This window comes from Ptychodera flava, chromosome 2 (assembly GCF_041260155.1).
Source record: "Ptychodera flava strain L36383 chromosome 2, AS_Pfla_20210202, whole genome shotgun sequence".
Classification (NCBI taxonomy): Eukaryota; Metazoa; Hemichordata; class Enteropneusta; family Ptychoderidae; genus Ptychodera; species Ptychodera flava.
The window spans coordinates 15,524,864-15,547,065 of NC_091929.1; the positions used below are offsets into that span (position 1 = coordinate 15,524,864).

General features: G+C 38.0%; 2 protein-coding genes across 5 annotated transcripts in view; both read left to right on the plus strand.

Moving 5' to 3' along the window:
- LOC139115704 (uncharacterized) overlaps nucleotides 1-22,202 on the plus strand; it is a 381,257-nt gene that overhangs the window by 71,284 nt on the left and 287,771 nt on the right. The gene's annotated exons all lie outside the window — the stretch shown is intronic.
- On the plus strand, nucleotides 5,282-8,840 carry LOC139115651 (uncharacterized). 4 transcript variants are annotated; one of them, XM_070677938.1, is made up of 8 exons: nucleotides 5,282-5,591; nucleotides 5,813-6,409; nucleotides 6,778-6,852; nucleotides 6,954-7,155; nucleotides 7,255-7,637; nucleotides 7,747-7,898; nucleotides 8,437-8,620; nucleotides 8,793-8,840. In XM_070677938.1, exons 1-2 carry the CDS (start codon nucleotides 5,314-5,316, stop codon nucleotides 6,108-6,110), a joined length of 576 nt encoding a protein of 191 aa, XP_070534039.1. In that variant the 5' UTR covers nucleotides 5,282-5,313; the 3' UTR covers nucleotides 6,111-6,409; nucleotides 6,778-6,852; nucleotides 6,954-7,155; nucleotides 7,255-7,637; nucleotides 7,747-7,898; nucleotides 8,437-8,620; nucleotides 8,793-8,840. The 4 variants fall into 4 exon arrangements, with proteins under 4 accessions (XP_070534039.1, XP_070534048.1, XP_070534054.1 ...); XM_070677961.1 differs by having other exon boundaries at nucleotides 5,297-5,591; XM_070677947.1 differs by lacking the exons at nucleotides 7,747-7,898; nucleotides 8,437-8,620.

Consider the following 22,202-nt stretch of genomic DNA (forward strand, 5'->3'; position numbering starts at 1 on the left):
GCAATCGCGATTTACGTCTCAGTTTAACGTTTTAAAAAATGAATTTGTATTTCATCAAAATTTATTGACTTATTTTATCGGTCTAACTTTGAGTGAAATCAAATGATGATATTCAACAAGGGGAAAGAAGATATGATCATATCAACATCAACCGTCAGAGTCATATTTTACGCCTGAACAAAATCGACTATGTTCCAGAATGCAGTCCACATTATATTATTCCCTGAAAACATGGGTTTGCCCGAGAGCAGATGACATTTTTGCCCTACGCCAGGAGGGCAAATTGTCTCCTGCTGCGAGGGCATATAAACCCATGTATTCAGGCGATAATATTTTTATTACATGCCTCTGCACAGTTAACGCCATGTAACATTTAGTTACTGCAGGTCCTTTTCAGATAACTTTACCATTGTCGACCAGCAATAAACAGATTTTAACGAAAATGAAAATCGCAGTGTGCGCATGAATATTTTACATCTAGCGTTAAGCGTTTACTCTTACGTCGAAAATGTCGAGGGGCTTCACTGGACCGGATTACCACGGAAACCGGTCAGTAGATTGTTAACCGGCGCGCGTAATTCCCCGGATACTCCGATTCAAATCAATGCACTGATTTGCACTCACATCGAGGCATGTTCTAAATGAAAATTACATACTGCAAAAAAAAGAAAACCTGCGAGTGTTCAGTCAACGTAGAATGCCGATTTCCGGTAAACAATATTAAGCCATGAAAGTAGTGTAATCATCATTATCCTCTTTCATTAAAAAATGTATTAGTCGATCCAAGAAAACGCCGAGTTATGCAACGAAGTCACATTGCTAATGTTAGGTACAGGAAACATAATTTTAAAACAAACTTTTAATTGGAAATATTATTGAAGATGTTCTTAAAAAGAGCAACTGAGGGCGATCTGAAGACATTGTGGTTTAAATCAAAATTACATCAGGAGTTAACGTCCAAAGGAATTGTGTTTCCATCAATGTGATAAAGTTATGCATGTGCGAGCACCTTAGCTGCAGTGCCGTAGCTCAAGGTTTTGCCTGGGCATGCGGGTCGTACGGCTAAATTCATTACATTTTATTTGTTTTGCTCCGTTTTACTTATACACGTACACAGATCTTTAATTCCCGAATGCACGAGATCAGTGTTGCTTAATTTTACATTGCATAGCAAATATCCACATGTATTTTGCTGACACCATTATGCTAATGAATAGACGCTTTCTTTAATGTCACCGGAAGTTTCCTTGCGCATGCGTAATTATATGCACGTCGCCGGTTTGACCTATTTCCGCTGCAGTCAAAGTCAACCCTCTGGAACGTTCGTCGTCTCTCTACGTAGAGTTAGTGTATGCAAACTCTGCTCCTGTATTTCCGGGCGATTTTTGCCATTTCATAGAAAAAAGCCTCTGCGTCAAAGTCGACATCACACTGATTTTGTATTTTTTCTGTTGTATTAGCTTGCCGAAATGTTTCTAACTTCTAACAAAGTCGAAGTGGTCGATCGTGTGATCTGCATTGTGTCTGCTTCAGTTCGGTAACAATATGACGGCCCTGATTTTGTGGAGGGACCATGCCTGATGTTATATTATTACTAGCGTACTTTGACAAGACCAAATGCTTTAAAGTATGACAAAACTCAGATAGTACTTTTACATATCACAAGTTTCAATGTGATTGGACTTTGTAATAAGTTAGGCTATCAAACAACACAACAACCGTTAGTCTCGCTGGAGCTGTCCCCTTGCCGGTAACACGGTGACTCATTGACAGTTCCCAATGATATTTGACAGCTGTTTTCTTCCCTCTCATCACTTAGTCTTTAATAAAAAAATGTTCAACGTACAGCAGTTTTGGCTTAACTTTAACAGTTTTGGCTTATTTTTAACGGTCTGAACATGATTCCTTTCTCAGGGGTGAGCAAATCATGTTTTGAGTCACAAGCCCTCGTAGCCAGATATTTACTAATAGCCGGCCCGCCAGTGACTCGTTAAATTCTGTGAATTCCTTTTTTCACCGGCTGCTCTCAAACTGCAAAATGTGAGGGAAAAAACTGTGTTTGGCATGAGGATGTTTGCCTAAGTAAACGGAACACCTGAACCCTAAAATATGGCAAGATACCAATCACGTCTTTTTCCGTAGCGCATGGCCTTCTTACGTGCATGCATGATATGACTGTACTATGATACTTTGTGATTCCCAACTACTTCCATGTGATATTCCGGTCTCAACGACCATCAGCAATAGAAGCATCTTGTCCTTGATGCCATGTATTAATTTTGGAAAAAGATAAAATTACAACAAAAATCACACAAAATAGCATCGCATACACGATGTTTCAAATTGGTGTAGATCCCGATGTCATATCCGTCATAGTTGTCAATGCCAGTCCAGCTAACTCAAAAGCCGATCGTTTTCTTCTCTCTTGACACGAGCGATTTCATCGCTCACAGCATGGTTCAAATGAATGGCTTTTTATTTCGAAGAGTTAAAATGATGACTACCACGAATTTCACAGCCAGATTGTCTTTATTTTGATCTTTGAAAGATCGGATACTTTCATGCTGCAATTTAGGAACTGGATGTAAATTAGCAGGGGGGGTGGGGGATTTTGCAAAAGAATGGCCAAAAAAATCCTGACCCTACCCCAAAATTTAGTCTAAAGTTTATGACCCTCACCCAAAGCAAGGCTAAAAAATTTGTGACCCTCCCCAGTTTCAAAAAATAGGTAATTACAAATTGATCGAATATTTGACGTTCAAAAATTGAGGTGGGGATTTACAACAGGGCAATATAGATGGACATCAGTAAAGGGTGCCGGAGGTTTTTTAGTTGCTTCTGCTTGTGACAAGAACAAGTCCAGATATGGATGTCAGCCTCACCCAAGAATACTTTCAATGACTTGGTGTCAGTCACATTTGACCAGCATGGCTAAAACTAATCTTGTAGACAAAATACTGGATAATTATATGCTACAAATTCTTCATTACTTAATAAAAGGGAAACCCCTGATTTCTTACCCTACACAATATGCATTTCAATTGTTATGATAATGGTTTAATATACTGTTTTACTCTTACACTGTTTAAACTTAGTAAACCAATCAACAGATAAAGGAGTATTGGTATTCTTGTTTCCAGTGTGGTATGGGTGGATTGCTCTGGGGAACACCATGGGATAAACTGTATGATTAAATTAATTCATTATTTGATTTTCTGCACACGTTTTATGAAATGCTCAATTTTCCATTTTGTCAGCAAAGTTATAAATGTGGAACAAACCACAAAAATAGTTTTAAGACTTTACTGGACATAAAAAATGACAACAGCTCAATTGTCGTCAGGCTATGCTGACAAACGGAATCAATACTGAGCTAAACACATGCGTTTGCCTGTGTCGGCCTATGGGCACTTAGTTTGAGTAAAGAATTAACGAACAAGTGTAGGTCGAGATCTCGTATAGGGCGTTATTTGGATGAGATTTCGATCAACGCATTGTCGAGCAGCCTCCTCAGCTGTTTTTTTCGATCAGTTATTGTGGATAATAACGACCAGTTTCCGAAACCAACAGTAACATTGGCCTTTTAAGTACTCGCGATGGATATTTTTGTCATGTATCATCGATGGTTTCATCCAAACGCGGAGTTACCAGTACCTTTGTGACAGATTGATCCGACGTACAGCAATGGCGTCGCTAACCATCGAGGTGAGATTCTGACATGTAATGTAATATTTAGATGACAATTTCGAAATAATAATCGGTTTTTTGGAACTGAATATAAGTTTTTCTCTGATCGTCATTATTTTTCGTTGTCTGTTTTGTTGTGCGATTGTTCGGGAATTATTTTGTTGTCTCGGGAATTCTCGATTTGTGCGACCGTAGACAATGGTTTCCGCTGCACTGTTTGAGGTGTGTGACGTGTGCAATGTTTATGTTTTACTGCCAGTCTCATGGTCACAGCGTCAGTCGGCATTTATGCGCCAAATTTGATTTTAGAGCTTCAGGAATAGTGTCACTCGTAAAATGAATCGAGATTTTGATTTTCATATGCGTTTGTTGGAGAACCGATGTCGCATTTGTGCTCACAAGGTCGACAGTACAACCAAATACGACAAAAATGCCTTACCGTTGGAAATCTTAGAGTGCTTCCAGCAAAATGTTTCAGACGACAGTGATACTGTCCATCCAAATTATCTGTGCCGTGATTGTAGGCGCTTGATTAGCCATCAAATTACTGCTAGAAATGCCAACAGACAGTATACCACGAAGACTCAGGTGTACAATTGGACAAAACACCAGCGTGCAGGAAACTGTGCTGTTTGTACATCACTAAGCAAAGGTGGCAGGAAAAGAATAACAGACGTGGTACTGACAGTGACAGTTTGAGACAGGCAAGAGATGGTGTGAAATCCAGGAAACTTGAACATTCACAGAAAGTTCCTGTGAACACTGATGTGCTTTGTGCACATACGCAATCCAAAGCTGGTAGAAGGTACAGATGTGAACTGGAACTCAACGCAGATAGGTTTTCTTCGTCTACCGCCCGAGAGTTTGAGTGTCCCATTTGTAAAGATGTTGCAGATTCATGTGTGCAAGTGTTATGTGAGGGGCCTCATACATTTTGTTGTGATTGTCTTTGTCAATGGTTTGTGCAGTCTGTTACCCATACATGTCCGATATGTCGTGTACCGATTTTTATGTCTTCTATTGCTTCTGTCCCTCTTGCATTTTCAAATGTGTTGTCATCATTAAGTGTATCATGTGACTATGTGATGTATGGTTGTGACACAGTTGTGCCCCTTGCAGACCTTGCGGATCATGTGAATCAATGTAAATATTCTTTACCAATGTATCGCGACCACGACTACTGCAAATTTTCAAACTCCAACCCTGGTGACAATCACGCTACACAGCAGAGCAGTGTCACAGAACCACCCTGTATAGATGAAGCTGCTGATACTCTACTTCAACAGATGGCTGAGTTCAGATCATCTAAAAAGTTTGAAGTTTTAACAACAACACTGGTCAAAGAAAAACTAGATATGGCGGATGACAAAGTTATCCAATTAAAGACTAGAGGGCAGGTGAGTAAAATATTTCCAAGTGTATGTGCATGTAATGTGTGTTATTGATAGACCATCTTAGATGCAGATTTTGTATGACAGGACTGTGAATTACATATATTTTCCAAATTTGACTTTCTGTTGAACTACAACACAGAAGTGAAATTTATTTGATATTTTTCAAATTTTGGTGAGTGACTATATTTGTGAAGCTTTTTTTCTTCATTTATCAAATGCTCAGCCCTTACTTATGACCCGCATCGTAAATCCAAGGAAAAGCAGTAGAGAATGTAGCCGGTACACACTTGTAAGCAGGAGCCGGAGTGTTACTAATGTAAGGCAACAGATGAGTGGTGATTCAGTGTCTGCAGTGGTGCAAGCCAAAGATGAGATGAAGAGGATTCAAAGAACAGAGAATCAGTCAATAGTTGATTTATTAGGGTTGGCTCCAAATACACCTCCAGGAGCTGGCCTTGCTCTGAAAACAGATTTGGGTATCACTTGGTCAACACTGAGGAAATTACGAAGGTAAGTTTACATTCGCAATTGTGTGCATGATATTAGACCATTGTGAATGGGGTTTGTCACATGTATAAACAGTACAGTATCATTATGTACAGGTATATTTCTCTTAATAATAGGTTTTTGTGTGCAACAGTGTGTTATAAAAAACAAGTTTTTCCATACAGAAATAATGTGTTTATTTCAAGAATTTGTTTCCTCTCAACTATTTTTTCCTTGTTATTAAGGTGGCTGAGACAGTGGAAGTGCCCCATTGGAGCAGAAAGTAAAGACAGACAGCTTGCCAATACACTGAAGCTTGATGTGAAAACGCTGATGCTGCCTTTTACATTCCCAGTCAGAGGGATTGATGGTAGTCGACTCAGCGAAGTACGTCTAGCACCATGCATTGCGGTGACAAATCTTGTAGATGCAGTGCTGAACAGACTTGATGCTTTGGAGAGGTATTTTGCCACAATGTTTCAGTTGACATGTGCATTTTTTCTGCATTCACTGCATGAATACATGCTTTTCATGCTTTTTTAAACAGCCATCTTTCCTTTCAGTACACTGTGCCTAATAAATATTTCTTTTTCTAATAGCTCATCAAAACTTGTCACACACACCATCATCCCACAAGATGAGATATGGATAAAGGTGGGTGGTGACCATGGAGGCGGATCCATGAAATCAGTGTTTCAAATACTGAATGTAACAAAACCTAACAGTGTAGAGAACACTGTTGTGTGGAATCTTTTCCTGGCAGGTGATAGCTACGAAAACCTACGTACTGCAATGTCTGTGAATGCTGGAGATGTAGATGCCCTAGATAAATATAGGTGGAAGTAAGTTACTAGGTTTATTGCATGTAAAGGATAAATTCATAATTGCACTGACCCTGTCTGCTCAACAATTTGTAATCAAAGGAGACAATATCATTCTTTATGTCATCTCTATGTCATGTCTTATCAATAGACATTACTTGGTACTCATGAGATGTTTTGTAGAGTAATTTGGTTTTTTTCCAGGCATATCCATAGTCAAGAATGTGAGTTCTGTGTGGCTTTAAATGCAACAACATGTATAGTAAAGCTATTTTCTCAGACTTAGAAATTATATAATTTTGTAGTTTACAGCAAGTATTCTGTATTTAGATGTTTACTTCAAATAACATTTCTAACCCATTGCGACTAAGTCTGACATTTGTTTTCAGGGACAAACTACTACTTGTGTGGCTGAGTGGAGACTGAATATCTTCTCAAAATATACGGATTGTCAGGAGCTAGTGGTATGTGCTTATTCTCAGTTTTTGTCCATTTCCTTTCCAAATAACCTCCATACAACATTTACATTGCACTCATGAAACCATGGTATTGATTGCATTTACAGGAAAGTACTTCTGTCTCTGGTGTTTGGTCACTAAAGAGACTGCTCATATGAAGCCAGCAGAAAGACCATCAATTGGAAATAGGACTCTCAGCGGAGGTTGACTGACTATGCCAGATATGTGGAGAAAGGCTCCAAACTTAAGGATGCTAAGGAGTATCACAACTGCATAAGGAAGCCATATTTTAACATACCTCTTTCAAGGGTTAGTAACATGACCAAATTTGTCTATAATAATCATTTTCATATTTATTCCAGCAGGTATCAGGTGACAAGTATTTGATAATGTTTATTTTTACATTAGGTTGCCTTGCCAGTGTTACATATATCCCTTGGAATATTTCATCGCTGGTTCAAGTTGCTGCAGCATGCTTGTCAAATGCTTGACATGGAGATGGCAATGTATTTGGCAAAGCAAGGTGACATAGATGAGCCGGTATTGAGCAGTGGTCGATTTGATGAATATATTACCATCATTACCAAATTGTTATGGAAGATGCACAGGTTGCCAAGTGCAATGCTGAAGCAGACAGACTGCGGGATCAAATTAACAATGCCATGCTTGATGATGATGATGATGATGATGAAGATGATGATGGTGATGATGACTTAGCTTACCCCTCACTTCAGCAAATAAAGCAAATGGAGCAAGAAAAGAAACAGCTGCAAAAACAGGCAGCAGAGAAGGTTAATATTAATGTAATGAATTATGTTCAATTCCAATTCATATTTCTACATTTTTTAAGTAGTTGCTGATCATGATGTTTTAAGCTTAAGTAATGACATCCTTTTCCAGATGACAGTGATAAATGAGTTGAAGGCAAGGCTCCCTCAGCAAGCTGGTTACACAGTGAAGGGCTTGGAATCAGCTTTAGCCACCATCATGTCCATCTGCAAGACTATCACAGCCAAGCATTTGTTGGCAATCATGTTAACACTTGTTGCAAGGTTTGTTGGCAATTCTCAGTTTGGCAGTGTTTCATTTTTAAATTCATATTTCATTACATATTTTTAAAAATTTCTTTTCAGCTTTCAGTGTCTGTATTTGAGGGTATTTGATGAAATTTAATTCTTGCACAATCAGCTTTTTATTGGTTCATTCTTACTGTTATGAAAATTCAGTAAACAATTAATGTCATAATGATTGAACATAACACAATACACATTCATGATTGTCTAGCAGTAGTTCATCCAGAGAGGGCGATGGGGATTCCTCCTCTGTTGACATGTTGGCACCTCCTTGGAATTTGTCAAGGGGGACCAGCCCCCATGAAATGTTGCCACTCACACCTTAGAGATACAAGTAGAACATATGAACTGGTGAAATCCCCCTAAATTTTCTGGTATAGGGAGAAAATCCCCCCTGTTGATGTCACCCTGGATGAAACACTGGTCAAGTCAAATAACCGGTGCATGTCATTAACTTTGTGTTTGTTTTTTTTCTAGTATAGTAATTCTAAATACAAGTCTGATCTTTTCATTTCAGCCAAGAAATGTAACTCTTTTATGTGACAGTGTCATCGCCAATACTGAGAAAGTTTGCCCAGACTTTCTGCCTAAGGCCAGGACCATAGTGGTCAAGCACCAACCTCTCTTCACACATTTTGCCTCATGCCACAATATTTATTCTGTTAGCAGAGAGCTAACTGATGATGAGGTTGATAAGTTGGGTATGTTTTGATAAATTTTAATGACTGATAACAAATTTGGTTCCAGAGTTTAGTTATTACTTCAATATTTTTTTGGTGTTTCCAGTTCAATCTTCTGAAGCATCATTTACATTTTATTTGTATTTTCATATATTTTTACATTATTCATGTTTTTTACTGTATTTCTATTCAGTTGAGTTTGGATGTTCTGTTAACCCTACAACGAGCTGTTTGTATGAACTAGAGAATCAGATAAGTATTTTTGCATGCTAAACTAATATGTTGTGTTTGTCTTTATTTTATTTAATAACATTTCAACAAATGTGATGTGAAAGGGAAAGTAGCTGTAACTCTGAATCTTTTTTCAGAAGTATGTTTTAAGATCCACTTTACCTTGAACATAAATAAACATTGTATTTAATTTGTCAACATTGCATGTAAAATGAACACTGTCTTGTGTTAGTAAATTATTTGCAACAAAAAGAATGGTAATTTTGCAAAACTGAGGACTAAGATGAAAACTTAGAATTGTGTATGTTTTCTTTTGACTGAGGAAATGTTTGTGGAATCATACATACAAATATTGTGACATGTTTGAAAAAACTTTGAGTTAAGCTCTTTTTTCTCCACATCATATTTGCTATATTATCAATACTTCTGTTCTATACATCAAATGCTCATACATTTACTTGTTCTACTCCATGTGATTTTCTAAACTGCTCTGTACTGTGCTTGTCAACAAAGCCTTTGTATGTGTAATGGAACTGTTATTATGGAAAAAACAAATTCAAAAGTGGACATGAATACTATTTTGAACAATAACAGTGCATCTTGTTTATTGACTGTGTTGAGAAGCCAAATACTGAGTATTTATCATTCAGCAGACCATGTGGTGTCAAACAAGTTTGTGCACTTTATGTATGGAGCTAAAATAGTAAAAATAGCAAACAGGTAATAATAGTGAAGCTTTGTATGAGCACATACAGTGACTTTAGTTAAGCAAAATATATGTCATTTATGGTATATTATGACAAGAAATACACCTTCACTTCAACCAAATTGTTTTCTGGACTGTCTTTCAGGTACCAGTATAGCTAAGTTAATGGACCACTACAGATCAGTGTTTCCTGAGGAAAGCGTGTTTCCTAAGCTCCATCTTCTGGAAAGCCATGTCATCGAAAGGGTTCAAAGAATGAAAAGAGGGTTGGGCTTTCTATCTGAACAGGGTATTGAATCAATTCACCACATTTTGAATGATTCGTTAAGAAATTACCAGTGTATGCCAGGTGATGAAGGTAAAAAAATTGAAATGATGATAAAGGACCACCACATCAAGACCCACCCTTCACATTGTGCACCTGTACTGGCCAGACGTGGCCCCTACAAAAGAAAATGATTCAAAATCTGAGAAGACATTTCAGCAGATCAGCAACTTTGCTACCACTGTATGTACATCATAGTTGCTGTTGTACATTGTGTTGTAAATAGTTATTTGAGGCAAATTAAACCAACATTAAAACTAATATTATGCTTTGGTTTGAGTCTTTTCTATTTAATGTAAGCAAAGAAGAGTATAAGACAAGGTTATTTTATCTTTACTTGATCAAGGTCAAGAAAAGCTGTAAAAGTGTATGTAAACCATGCAAGGATTTTTTGTGATTCATCACACATTGGGATTTCATATGTCTTTCTTTGTTTAAAATTTTGCTTGAACCATCAAATCGTTATCTGAAACTTGAAAGTGATGAAGAAGATATCAAGCAATTCTTTTGAAACTCATTTAAACATAAGAAAATCGCTGGAAAAACACTAAATTGATAGAAAACACGTTGATAATGATCATGCAAGAAATGTAAGTATCGCCGTAGAGGGCGCTATTACACGAACGGGGCGGCCATATTGTTTTTAACTAAGTTCCTATGGGACAAACGCATGTGTAAATACAGTAGCTAACACTTAAAAATTCTGAAAATAATATTCAGCTCCTGTCCTCTTTTACTGTATATAATTTGTTTAACTTCCTCGCCAGGTCTTTTGCAGTCCCTTTAACAAACTTGTAGTACAGCGCACGTTTGTTTCAGCAAACTCAGGCAATTGCCAGGTCAGAGTTTTGACAGCAATTGTGAACACACATTAAGAGTACTGTAAAGTGTTGGGTCTGATATCCTTGTCAAATCATACATCTAAATTAATTTAATTAATTCTAACATTCATAAATTTTCTATAGTAAAAATGAAACCATTTTTCCTGGTACAATTCTGATTATGAAATCTTATGAATTTATGTAACTCTGACCTGCAAAGTAAACAACAACAAACCAACAACACCTTGTCCATACGCCATTGTTTCAAATTGCGTGCAAAACTAACAAAACAGCAAACATGGAAATAACAATTTTCATCGGCCATTAAAGGGACAAAGTCACCCAGTTTCGACAAAATTTTGGTCATTTTAATTTCTGTCGAACATATGCTTTTCTGCTGCTCACTGAAATGGGCTCCATTTCAATCTTGGGTGTCACAGCTCAACTCATGTGCATTCATGGATATAACATGTGATCACTTAATTTAATTTAAGGTATGTACCAAAAATTGTAACATAGTAAATTTCACATGTTAATGTGTTCTTATAAAAGTTAGAATTGAATTGCAATTGCAATAACCAGGAAGTGAGCACATTTCAGTGAGAATCATCTATCAAAAGAAATTTAAATGGCAAAGTAATGTCAAAAATGAGCAACTTTGTCCCTTTAATTGGTACATATCTAGTACAGATTATTTTAATTCAAGTGTCAAGCAGCCTGACCATTGAACTTTTGAAGTATTAAACTGGTGGCAATGAATATTTCTATAATTGGTGCATTGGCAAGATAGTACTGTACAATGTTGACAAAACTAGCTTTGCCCAAAGTATTATAATATTAGCCATTTCTGAACAGGATGTAAGATTACACCACCATGTGAACTCACAAATATTTCCAATATAAAAGTGCAGTCCTCTGCTCTCAGCTGAGTGCCGAATCATGTATGTTGTACACCATTGAGGTAGACACCAGGCATAGCATCATGTGAAAAAACTGAAAGTCTTGTACTCAATGACTGCTCAACAAGATCGGCAGTCTGCTTGTTTCAAAGCTATTTAAAAACTTTCTTCTTGGCCTCTTTCATATCATACGTGACCCTGTGGACTTGACCTGTAAGCTTTGTACGTACATTGTATTCGACTGGAAAATGATAGTAACTTTAACGTAATTTTAAGTCAGAGAGTCGTCATATTAGTCAGATTTCACCTAATTATTTCTGACCGTTATTCCTGAATGTCAAAATTGATTGAGGTCTAAGTATTGAAAGTACTTAATTTAATGATGATTTTCATAAATATGTTTCACTTACAACTGGACTAAGTTGTCACTACTTCCAAGTGTGACTGTGAACATCCTTCTAAAATATTCAAATAACTTCCTCGCATTCAACTTTGTACTTTTGTTTACGCGTCGCGTTGTACCACCATGAGGTTCTCTAGATGTACACTGTACATTTTTAGCCTATCATTTTCAGGAAATAAAGGTCTGTATGTTTAAATGATTAACTTATTGGTTTATGATAAATATAACAAGGATTAGAAGGATGTTGATATTGTTATTCACAAGTCTCAGTGTTGTTTTCCCAAGCAGGAGCGTATCAGTATCACCATGGAGCTACCACACTCTTTGGTAGTTCCATGGTATCACTTCTTGGTTTATGTAGCTGCAGTTCCGAAGCTAAAGGTTTTGCCTTGTTCGAGATTTTAGCTTTTAGTTTGTAGCTTGAAGTGTTAACGTTTTATCAAGTCGACGTCCTATCTAAACACCTAAATAAGAATTTTCAATTTTACTTGGTTTTTCAGGATGGATATTATCTTTGGAATGAATGTGGCATATTTTGTTTAGGTTTGTGTTGTGAAATTATGATATAAGATGCATGTATTCACCTAATAATTTTTTTTGTCTAGTTTATGCACAGATTATACCAAAAAAAACCAATAATTTGTAAGACGTTAAATTGTTTTTCTGTGCTTTTCTTTATTCACTGTATAGATTACCCCTATTAAATTTCAACAAATGTCATATATCCTGCCATAACAACACAAATGACCATTATCCATTCCAAAGATATTACCCACGTGGTAAAGCCATAATAAACTTGAAAAATGCCATAAGTAGCCATACCAATCAGATGACTGTACCAAAATATTTAAGTATACTAAAATTACTTTTCTGGAATCAAATTATTAATTATCACACCAAAGCTTGGTCTTAATTTCAAGCAGTAGGACATGTACCTCTAAAAACTAAAATTCATGAACCTACAAAGTGACTGATACAGGGTGGAGCTTGGCATTAAACTTTAAAGAGAAGTGGTTTATGCAAGAAAGGGAACTTTTGTTGATCAACAAGAAGTTGAATGAGAAATAATATTGTCAAATAGTTAGGTTCAAAATTGACTATATCAGTAGAACAATGTAAGATACTCTGGTAATATCAAGCAGTCCTAGGTAAATGTTACCGGGGTTTCACAGTCATTTTACCAGGGTTACCCTTGGTATATCAGTGCAGTCATACAACAGAAACAACAACAGAAATTTTATTAGGGTTCCCAATGTTCAATAACCTTAGCAAAAACACTGTCCAGTGATGTTTAACAAAACATTACATGTACAATGTGCATCAAGAATGCCACGAGTCATTCCCCTTTATATGTTTGGTTAGCAGAGGAACAATAGATTGGATTTGCTGTAAACTTAATGGCGACAAGAATAGCAACAAGAGAGACAATTCTGTGTAAGAAAACGATGGGGAGAGATACGCAGAGAAGTAGTAAAGAAATATTGGATTTGGGTCACATATTTTACACCATTTTATTTGACAATAACTACAGGGAGGAAGGAAATTCCCCTCCCTGTAGCCGCTTATGCGTTTGCCTACTGTGCATCCGTGAGCATGCGCGTAAGCAGATTGCGGAAGCATACGCAGCGAGTCATAGCCAGAGTGACCTATATATGAACTCAGTGGGGAATTCCCCATCGGGTATTGCAACATATACTAGAATAAGTATTACAACAGCATTCCGAAGGTGAACTCCGTGGCATGTAGCAACGCGTTTCTTTAGGGCTATTTATAAACACACGTTTCAAACTACGTATTGTAAAGTGACGCGACAGCGACATGTATAGACATGTACGCGTGAGTCCCTACGGCGTCTATATAAAGGAGGTTTTTACCCCTTCGGAACGAGTGTTGTCAGTCAGTCAACGACCAGACTACCAGTAAGTATTACGGAGTACATTCTAGCTGATGTAAGTATATAGATGTGAATTTTTCCTACGGATTGTCATGACGGAGGTCTGATATTCTGCAGTTTCTATGGAGTTTTTTCTGAACTCGGGAGTTAACTTTCATAACCATTTAGTCCGTAATGTCGCATGTATCGTTCTAAAGGAGGACTAAACCCTTCCTGTTTTTGTATTTCTAGTGCCTGATGAAATATGTTTTGAATAAGGTCTGAGGTGCGTTCCGAAAGGGTATCTTTATCCTCTTCTTTCTTTATAGATGCACCTTTTTCTTGTATTTGTGTAAGCAGCTGTTTATATTGAACGTAATAATGTTTATATTTCTCTCGCCTTTTTGATACTCCCGTTTTTCCTTGTATTACATCAATAACAACACCTGGTATAGGAGTTAAAGCTAAAAGAACTGGAACTGTTGGAATTGCTGCTATTACAGCTGAACTTACAAGAATTCCCTTAGTCACATTAAGAGCCATATCAATGCGCCCCATCAATTTATAACTGCGGCGATATACAGCGCTAGTTCTTTCGATATAGTCGGCCAACTGTTCAATGCTTTCAACAACTGAGACATGCATTTTTTTACTGTATATGTAAGGGATGATAAAAAATAATTGTAGTAATATAGAGAGACAATATGGCAACAGGAGGAGAAGATTTTGAACTCGATAATTTAGGTGAAAAATTTGAATGATGATGATGCTGCTGCTACTGCTGCTTGATCATCTTTTATCGACGATGATGCCTATGCAAACCCCGACCCTTTAGTGGATAGCCCACAGGTGGATCGCTTAACTAAACAGAGAGTAGAACTTGTAGAGCAAATGTCTGAACAATTCTTAAACGAGAATAATATTGCTGATGAAGCAGCACGAATCAAATTGATTAATAAGGCTGAGATTAGGGAGGGTGGAAAGCAGTATTATAAAAATCTCAGGCTATCAAAAGTTAAAGGACGTGGATTTAGATCGCTCGAGACACTAAAAAGAGAAGAAGGAGGATATGAATTTGTAACTAAAGTATACAGTCGGAGGAGGGACAGCTATCGTTCTAGCACAGAGCCTGACTATGTGAGTTCTACATTGAGTCCTGAAGATGTTTTACAATTGAGAGTGCTGGCCGAGAAGATGACACCCGACGACATAGGACTACTCAGAGATGAAATAAATAAAAATTTACGAATAAATTTTAGCGATAATGCAGATAGAATACATGCTATCGAAAATAAAATCGATGAATGGAATAATCTAAACCTCGATTACAAAGCTTTTGTTGATGAATTAGGGATTGAGAATAAGAGTCTTAACGAGCTTTACAATGAAAGAGATACAATGCTGACAGAGGAAAGAGTGAAAGGAAACTCCGGAAACTGACACCGACAGAAGAGAAGAAATACTCAAAGAATGGTGTTACGACTTGCCAACCATCCAATTAAATCTCCTGAGGAGCCCTAGAGAGATTTTTTAGCCAAATCTGTTGCGTACAGTGTCTGAGAGGACCTTTTCTTGTAACATTGAAACCATAAAAGCACAGCGAATAATGACAATAACTGCCCTTTTAACTGTTATTTTGTTCATAAAAAAACATCTTTCTACAGAAAACCTGTGAAACAAAGGAAAATAATTGCATCAATGAGAAGGAAAGATATCTTGTCATTTTTCTATCTCTAAAATAAGTCACTGTATCAAATATATATTGTGAGATATTGTGCATGTTGCTTTCTCATACTGAATTCTCATAGAGAGAACAGAAAAATATCAAGAATTTGTCATCCTTTTCATATGAAATGCAGATGCCATAATGGTACACTTTCACTTAGCAAACATCAAGATATCTCTGATTTATTGAAGTATGGCACCCAAAGGGCGCGCCGAAAAATATGAAACATCCTGATATCTCTGATATATATGCCTTGTATATTAAAGTCATGCACCTAAAGGGCATGCTGAAAAATGACTGATATATTAAAGCAATGAAATTGAAGAGCAAGCTGAAAAATATTGAACATACAGATATCTCTGATGTATGTATCCTTGATATGTTAAAGTTGGGTGTGCTGAAAAATATGACTGATTATTAAAGTTACGGGCCCAAAGGGCTCGCCGAAAAATACAACTGAATGATGAAATTTGTGGCCGACACTAGCATTTTAGGCAATGATGAGCCTGTGCCAAAATTCAAAAACACACTGACCCCCTATTGGGCATTTCAAAAACATGGTGACCCCCCTATCACCAAAGTCAAAACATGGTGACCCCCATGAATCCACCGCCCCCCCCCCCGCCCCCCCCCCCCCCCCCCCCCCCCCCCCCCCCCCCCCAGGCTGAAGAAACTGACAAGTCCCTTAGGGAGTCATATTGAATGGGAAATTACGCTTGCACCTGCCACCCAATTACTTGTCAGTAATCATCTTACTACACCCAATTATAAATTGAAAAACATTGAAATGAAATATGAATCGATCACGGATCCCACCCTTGCGAGAGATACTGCTGGGTATTACAACAGTGGGAAAAGTTTTCTCTACGAGCATTTACATTATTTTAAAACAATCCCATTCAAAGAATCAACCACGGTTATCAATGAAAATATTAATGTACCACGACGTAGCATGTGAGGTATCGTGATTATCTTCACTAAAAATCAGAACAGTCAGAACTGAATAGTGAACTTTTCTTTAATCCAACATTGAATCTGTGTCCATAATGATTGAGTGTATTGCGAACAAAATATACGCTCAGAAGATGTTACCAAGACAATTTTGGACAGAAACACGACGGTATTTTGCTGAAGATCGGAACTGGTGTGAAATTGATATGGATGAAGTCGATTATTTGAAGAATAAATTCTGTCTGTTTATCGATCTGCGTAGTTTTAAAGATATTGAATTTCATGGAAATGGTTTAAAAGTAATGAACACAAAAGATGGTATACAACTTGAAATAATAAAAATGGATACATCAGTGAAGGGTGCCGACGACGCTCGCGATGATAATATATTTGCTCATGTTTATGTTATCAGTGATGCAATGGTCTCCATTGAGAATAGTAGATTAAAGTCTATACTATTTTGATGGACCGTCGTATCGGCCGTGTTTCTCCCAGCCATTCGCCCGTGTCTGGATTGTGTAACTGCACACGTTTGATATCATTTGGCACCATCATGATTTTACAAAGCTTTTCACTATGGATTTAACCAGGTATTTTCTGTACAAACTGTTCAAACTGTGCCAGCTCGGGCTCCTTCCCGGTTTCAAACAGATCCTTATAGTCTTCAAAGTTCAAATGTTTACGAACACAAACATCTTTCATCCCTTTATTTTTTTTTCGTGTTCAGAGTTGGAGTCCGAAAAGCATATACTTTTGAACGAATGCCGGCAAATTCAAGAATAGGTTCTCCATTCAACTCATCTTTAAATTACCTATAACCTTTTTATTAATCTTTGAAACTCCCATCACATCTTTCATACCACTAGAATCATATATTGACCCTCACCATTCTGTTCTACGTCTTCTTGGACTAAATCATTGAAAGTGCTGACGCGTGAGCCAGGAGAAGGAAGAGGCACACTGTAAATAAAACTGTCAGTATCTATATAGTCTAATCGTATTCCAGGGAACCGCTTTCGAAAGTAATTGTAATGGGTCTCATACATAAGCAGCTTAGAAAGTTTGAGCACTGCCACGCCAATGAAAACCAGCTTTTTATATTCATATTCATCCCTTTTCAGTTCCAGTAGGGCACTGTTGCAGGAATCGCCATCCTCTTCCCTAGATAAGAAAGTTCTATACTTCTTATTTGGTTTATACTTTTGATGTTCATCAGGACTGCCCGCCACAAATTTTAAGTCTCTAACTTTCGAACGTCTTCTATTGTCTTGTCGAATATTACATTATTCATCAGCTTTTAGAAATTCGTTTCAAAATCTGTCTTTCCCTTTGCCCTCATTTTAGTGTTAAAGTTGATGTATTCCGTGAGACATGGAGCCTCTTCGAAAGCAAGTGCCCGATATATTTTTTCAGCCGCATTCCGCTCTGAAGATAGAATTTGAGTAACCTGTAATGTAAGACCTACCGCTCTCTGTCCATTAGACTTGTATCAGTCGAGTACCGTGGCCTTGAAATTCATAGTGATGCGGAGCTAGAGGTAGATTGGAATGTTCTTCATGTAATTCGGCTGGGTATTCTATGTCCACTTCTAGAAAACAGGATGGGAAGCTATACGCTCCACCGTCAGGCAAGTCAGCCGTTCGATGGAACCATTCTTCCCTCATCATCCAATGAAGTCCCCTAATTGGCATTGGTTGACCCATCCATAGAGGTTATTGGCATCGAGATATTTTATTTTGGACAGTGGTTTCTCCAGATCGTAATTCCCAACATATCTCTTCTGTCGCGTAAGCTGGATGATTTGTCTGTAAGTAATGAATATTACACTGACTGATACAACCTCGAATTTCCCTCTGAATGAAAGTCATCTGCTCTTCATCCTGAATGAGTTTAAACTTATTACCCGTGTAAAGTAACATAGCATCCCATGTCAGACCAGGTGCTGACATATAGTGCGCCGGATCCGGCTTATATATGTCTAAACATGTGTTGCGGAAATTTTCGAACACATTTGCAGGAAGGAGAACGTCAGTCTCACAATAGAATTCCATATAATCTTTAATTGTCTGGCAGCCAACTTCATTCAATACTTGCAATGCATATTCATATTCGGACTCCTTGGTTTCCTCTTCCTTTAGTTCGCTATAAAATTTGTGTCTCGGTGGGAGCTGGTCCTCTTCTAGTCTGTCAAGCGAGTCTAAGTATTCATATGCGAAGAAACCTTTCTTTTTCTGAATGTGTGGATACGAAAGTGACACCATCCATCCATCCTTTGGTACAGTCGCGGCCAACTTATCGAGCGGATCTTTCATTAGTTGGATACTATCCATAAACTTTATCGAAAAGAAACATGGCACTGTCTTCCTCTTTCAGTTTGGCGACTCCCCACTGACAACAATTGAGGCACTAGAGATAAATGTTTTCATAAGACCCATGATTCCATTGGCATTATTAGCTATGATATTTGGCTCTTGGCCGCCGTTATCGATTTCATGTAACTTTTTTTTAATAATAAAACTGCTATCATACCCCTTGAAGTTGTGAAAGTAGATGGGAATGGTTCTTGACGGGCGGCACCCTTCACAAAAATAAGTATTTTTATCCTTCACTATTCGGTATGTGGCGGGGACCCCACATGCAATACAATCTGGATTTATGTAATTAGAAGGATCTTTCATCGGTTTATTTTCAAATAATATATTCTCGAATAATAATCAGCCATTTACTGCATATCCTTCAGAAATTCAACAACACAGGAGAGGCCCGTTATTGTTTTTTTATCAAAAAATTTTGGCTTGTTGCCTGGCCATTGCTCAATAATAACATACGAAAGAAAAATTGGAATGTGTCGGCGGTGTCCTTCTCAATAATTGCCTCAGTATCTGCATACACAATGTAGGGACAGGGCACCTTCTTCTTATGTCCTTCGAATTGACACACTTTCTCATGAAAAACTACCTTAGCCATGTCTGTCCCACAATACATCTGGTGTATTTCCAACTCTTCTGTCGCTGCAAAACCTTTCCCACAATTTATACAAATACACTTCCGTCTGTGCTCATTCTTACGATCATTACGAGAATTAAGAAGACGATTTAATGAAGTAATTGGCACGAAGTGACCATATCCACCAGTGTCACTTACTATTAGTGCCCTTTCGGAAACGCGCATCGTTGTTGCCATGATATATGATTGACAGTTCAGTATCATTTTCGTAAATCAACCATACTTGTAACTTAACCAGTGGGTTTTGCCGCTCGAACTGCTAGAATATGGACATATCTTCTATAGGTGTAGGAAATGGAATACCATCAAAACAGTAATTGGCAATAAACGGGTGTACCTATTCCAGTTACTTCTTACCCGACCCCCCCCCCCTTCTTCTTGCGAAACTCGTTGTCAGCTACCTTTTACTTGCTACAACTGCGTATTGGAAGCAGCGGCGGTGTCACTACCGTCAGGGCCCTAAGGAATATGGCTAGTTTTCAATCGGGTTCGAACCCACAACACACGGCATCAGTCACCTAGCGGAGAGGCCACAGAGAGAGAACCGCTCGGCTAAATCTCCACTCCTAAAAAAGATAGGTTCAATAGCCGGCTAAGTTGTTACATTTTTCTGACTGAGACCGCTCCACACATTGTAGAGTTCGTGAAGCACTCATGCACGCATGCTCACTATCATACATCACACATACAAACTTTAGTGAAGCGAAGAAACAAATTTCATCGCTTTAACTTGGCGAACGATCACCTCGGGAACAATTCTGTCTACCAGCAGAGTTAGATTACTGACACAATGCATATTTTTTAACCATTCAGGCAGTTGAATCGGGCTATCATGTGCCGAAGGACTACCGCCCCAATTTTTAGTTTTAACAGAATTACTCTAAAATTAAGAATCTTATCGAGAACTAGACCAGAACACTCAACATTTCCAATATTTTCAATCAAACTTTCATAGCTTATCATTAATTCTTGTTTAATCTTAGTCTCCCGTCCGCCGTATTTTGTGTATATACTGTAACGCATTATCTGAAATAAGGCCCGAAATGCCAACCTTTAGAGGACTAAAAGCTTCCAACGTGGCAATGGCGAACCTAGATGGCAATGAACCGGACCGTCACAAACCGTGGTTTGATATATGGACCGTGTGCACGACGGAATGCACACTGAGATTTGGCTGGTAGCACAAGTCACAAGGCCGACAGGCGTGCTCGAGCAAGCCCGCTCACTGAACAACTATGAAAACCTGAAATAGCAAGACTGGTTTAACAACCAAGACAATAATACCTCACCGAGGCTAACACAAGATATTCCCACAAGTCGTGGAACAGGTTTAAACCGAAATAAAAGGGGAAACACGGTTAGGCAAAAGTTCAGCTCAGCACAGCTTTGAACACAATGTTCACTGCATGACAGCAGGTCTAGAAGTCCGTAAAAATTGGGGGGTGTCGGGATATTACAAGTTTTCCACACGATCTAAGTCCCGCCCCGACATGGAGCCAACAGCTCTTATTGTGCTCTCAAATACAGGGTTTCAGAACCCTAGATTCAGGAAAAAGTTGCATTTTCTGAGCTAGCGGAGCAAGAGCAGTGTAGCAGGTTACTGACCCTGAAGTTCCGCAACAACTCCCCCGACCAGACCTGTGCATGTCCTCATACACAGAATGTCGACGATCTTAACAACAACCAACAGAAAATGGCTGTAATGAACCGTCTTTCGACTTAAACTGAGGGTATGTAGCCCTCCTGTCATGTTAAATAAAAGAAGTCTAAGAGGAAATTGTCATGTTAAAGTTAATAGAATCAGCTATCTGTGGATACCACATACTCGTTCAAGGGAAAGTTGTCATTCTGTTTGTCGCATTGTCAAAGGAGTAGCAATTTTCTAATAAAGAATTTTTCTCATCACAAAGGGAAAGGATAGAGTGAAAGACAGAGTCAATGATAGGTTCAGGTATTTCAAGGGGTCTTTCTACCCATATTTTATACCGCCCACAACCACTCAAAGACACACGCGAAAAGAAGCTAGGACACCTGGTATACAAGGTGCAGATTTCCTTACTCTGCTCAATACCACCTAGTTTTCAAGAAAAGGATGCTCCAGGTCAATCGCAATATCTAGCAATTCTTACCGACTCTGGAAACTAGGAAAAAGAAAATAAAGACTTTAAATGATCTCACTTAATACTATTTGTTTTTTCTTTGTTTTGATAATTTTTTGGGGTGATTTTTTTTTGTGTTTTTATTTTCTCTGTCATTAGTCGGAAGGAAACTCATAACCGATGATCTCTCATCAAACAGTCACCACAAAACATGACTAAATACCGTGAACGTTGCCGTTCACTTCGTGCAACTATATAAAAAGTTACACGTCCGGTAGTCTAACATGAACTTATCCATTCATGACATGCGTGTCCTTTACTACACAACAATATTGGCTAACCTACGCAGACCCTTAAAAGAGGAAAATACCTTCTCCTTCGCTACGTACTTTAGATGTTCTCATTTCTTGATAGACTCAACTTGTCAATTCTTTTCAAACTTGACTCACGGCCTTTGACAGTCTTCCAAAGCCATAATGGTTAATTTGCTTCTTAGCTCTCTCAGGATATCTGCTAGGTTGATCCATAAATTCATTATTCTTAGTGAAACCTTCGTCAATCCT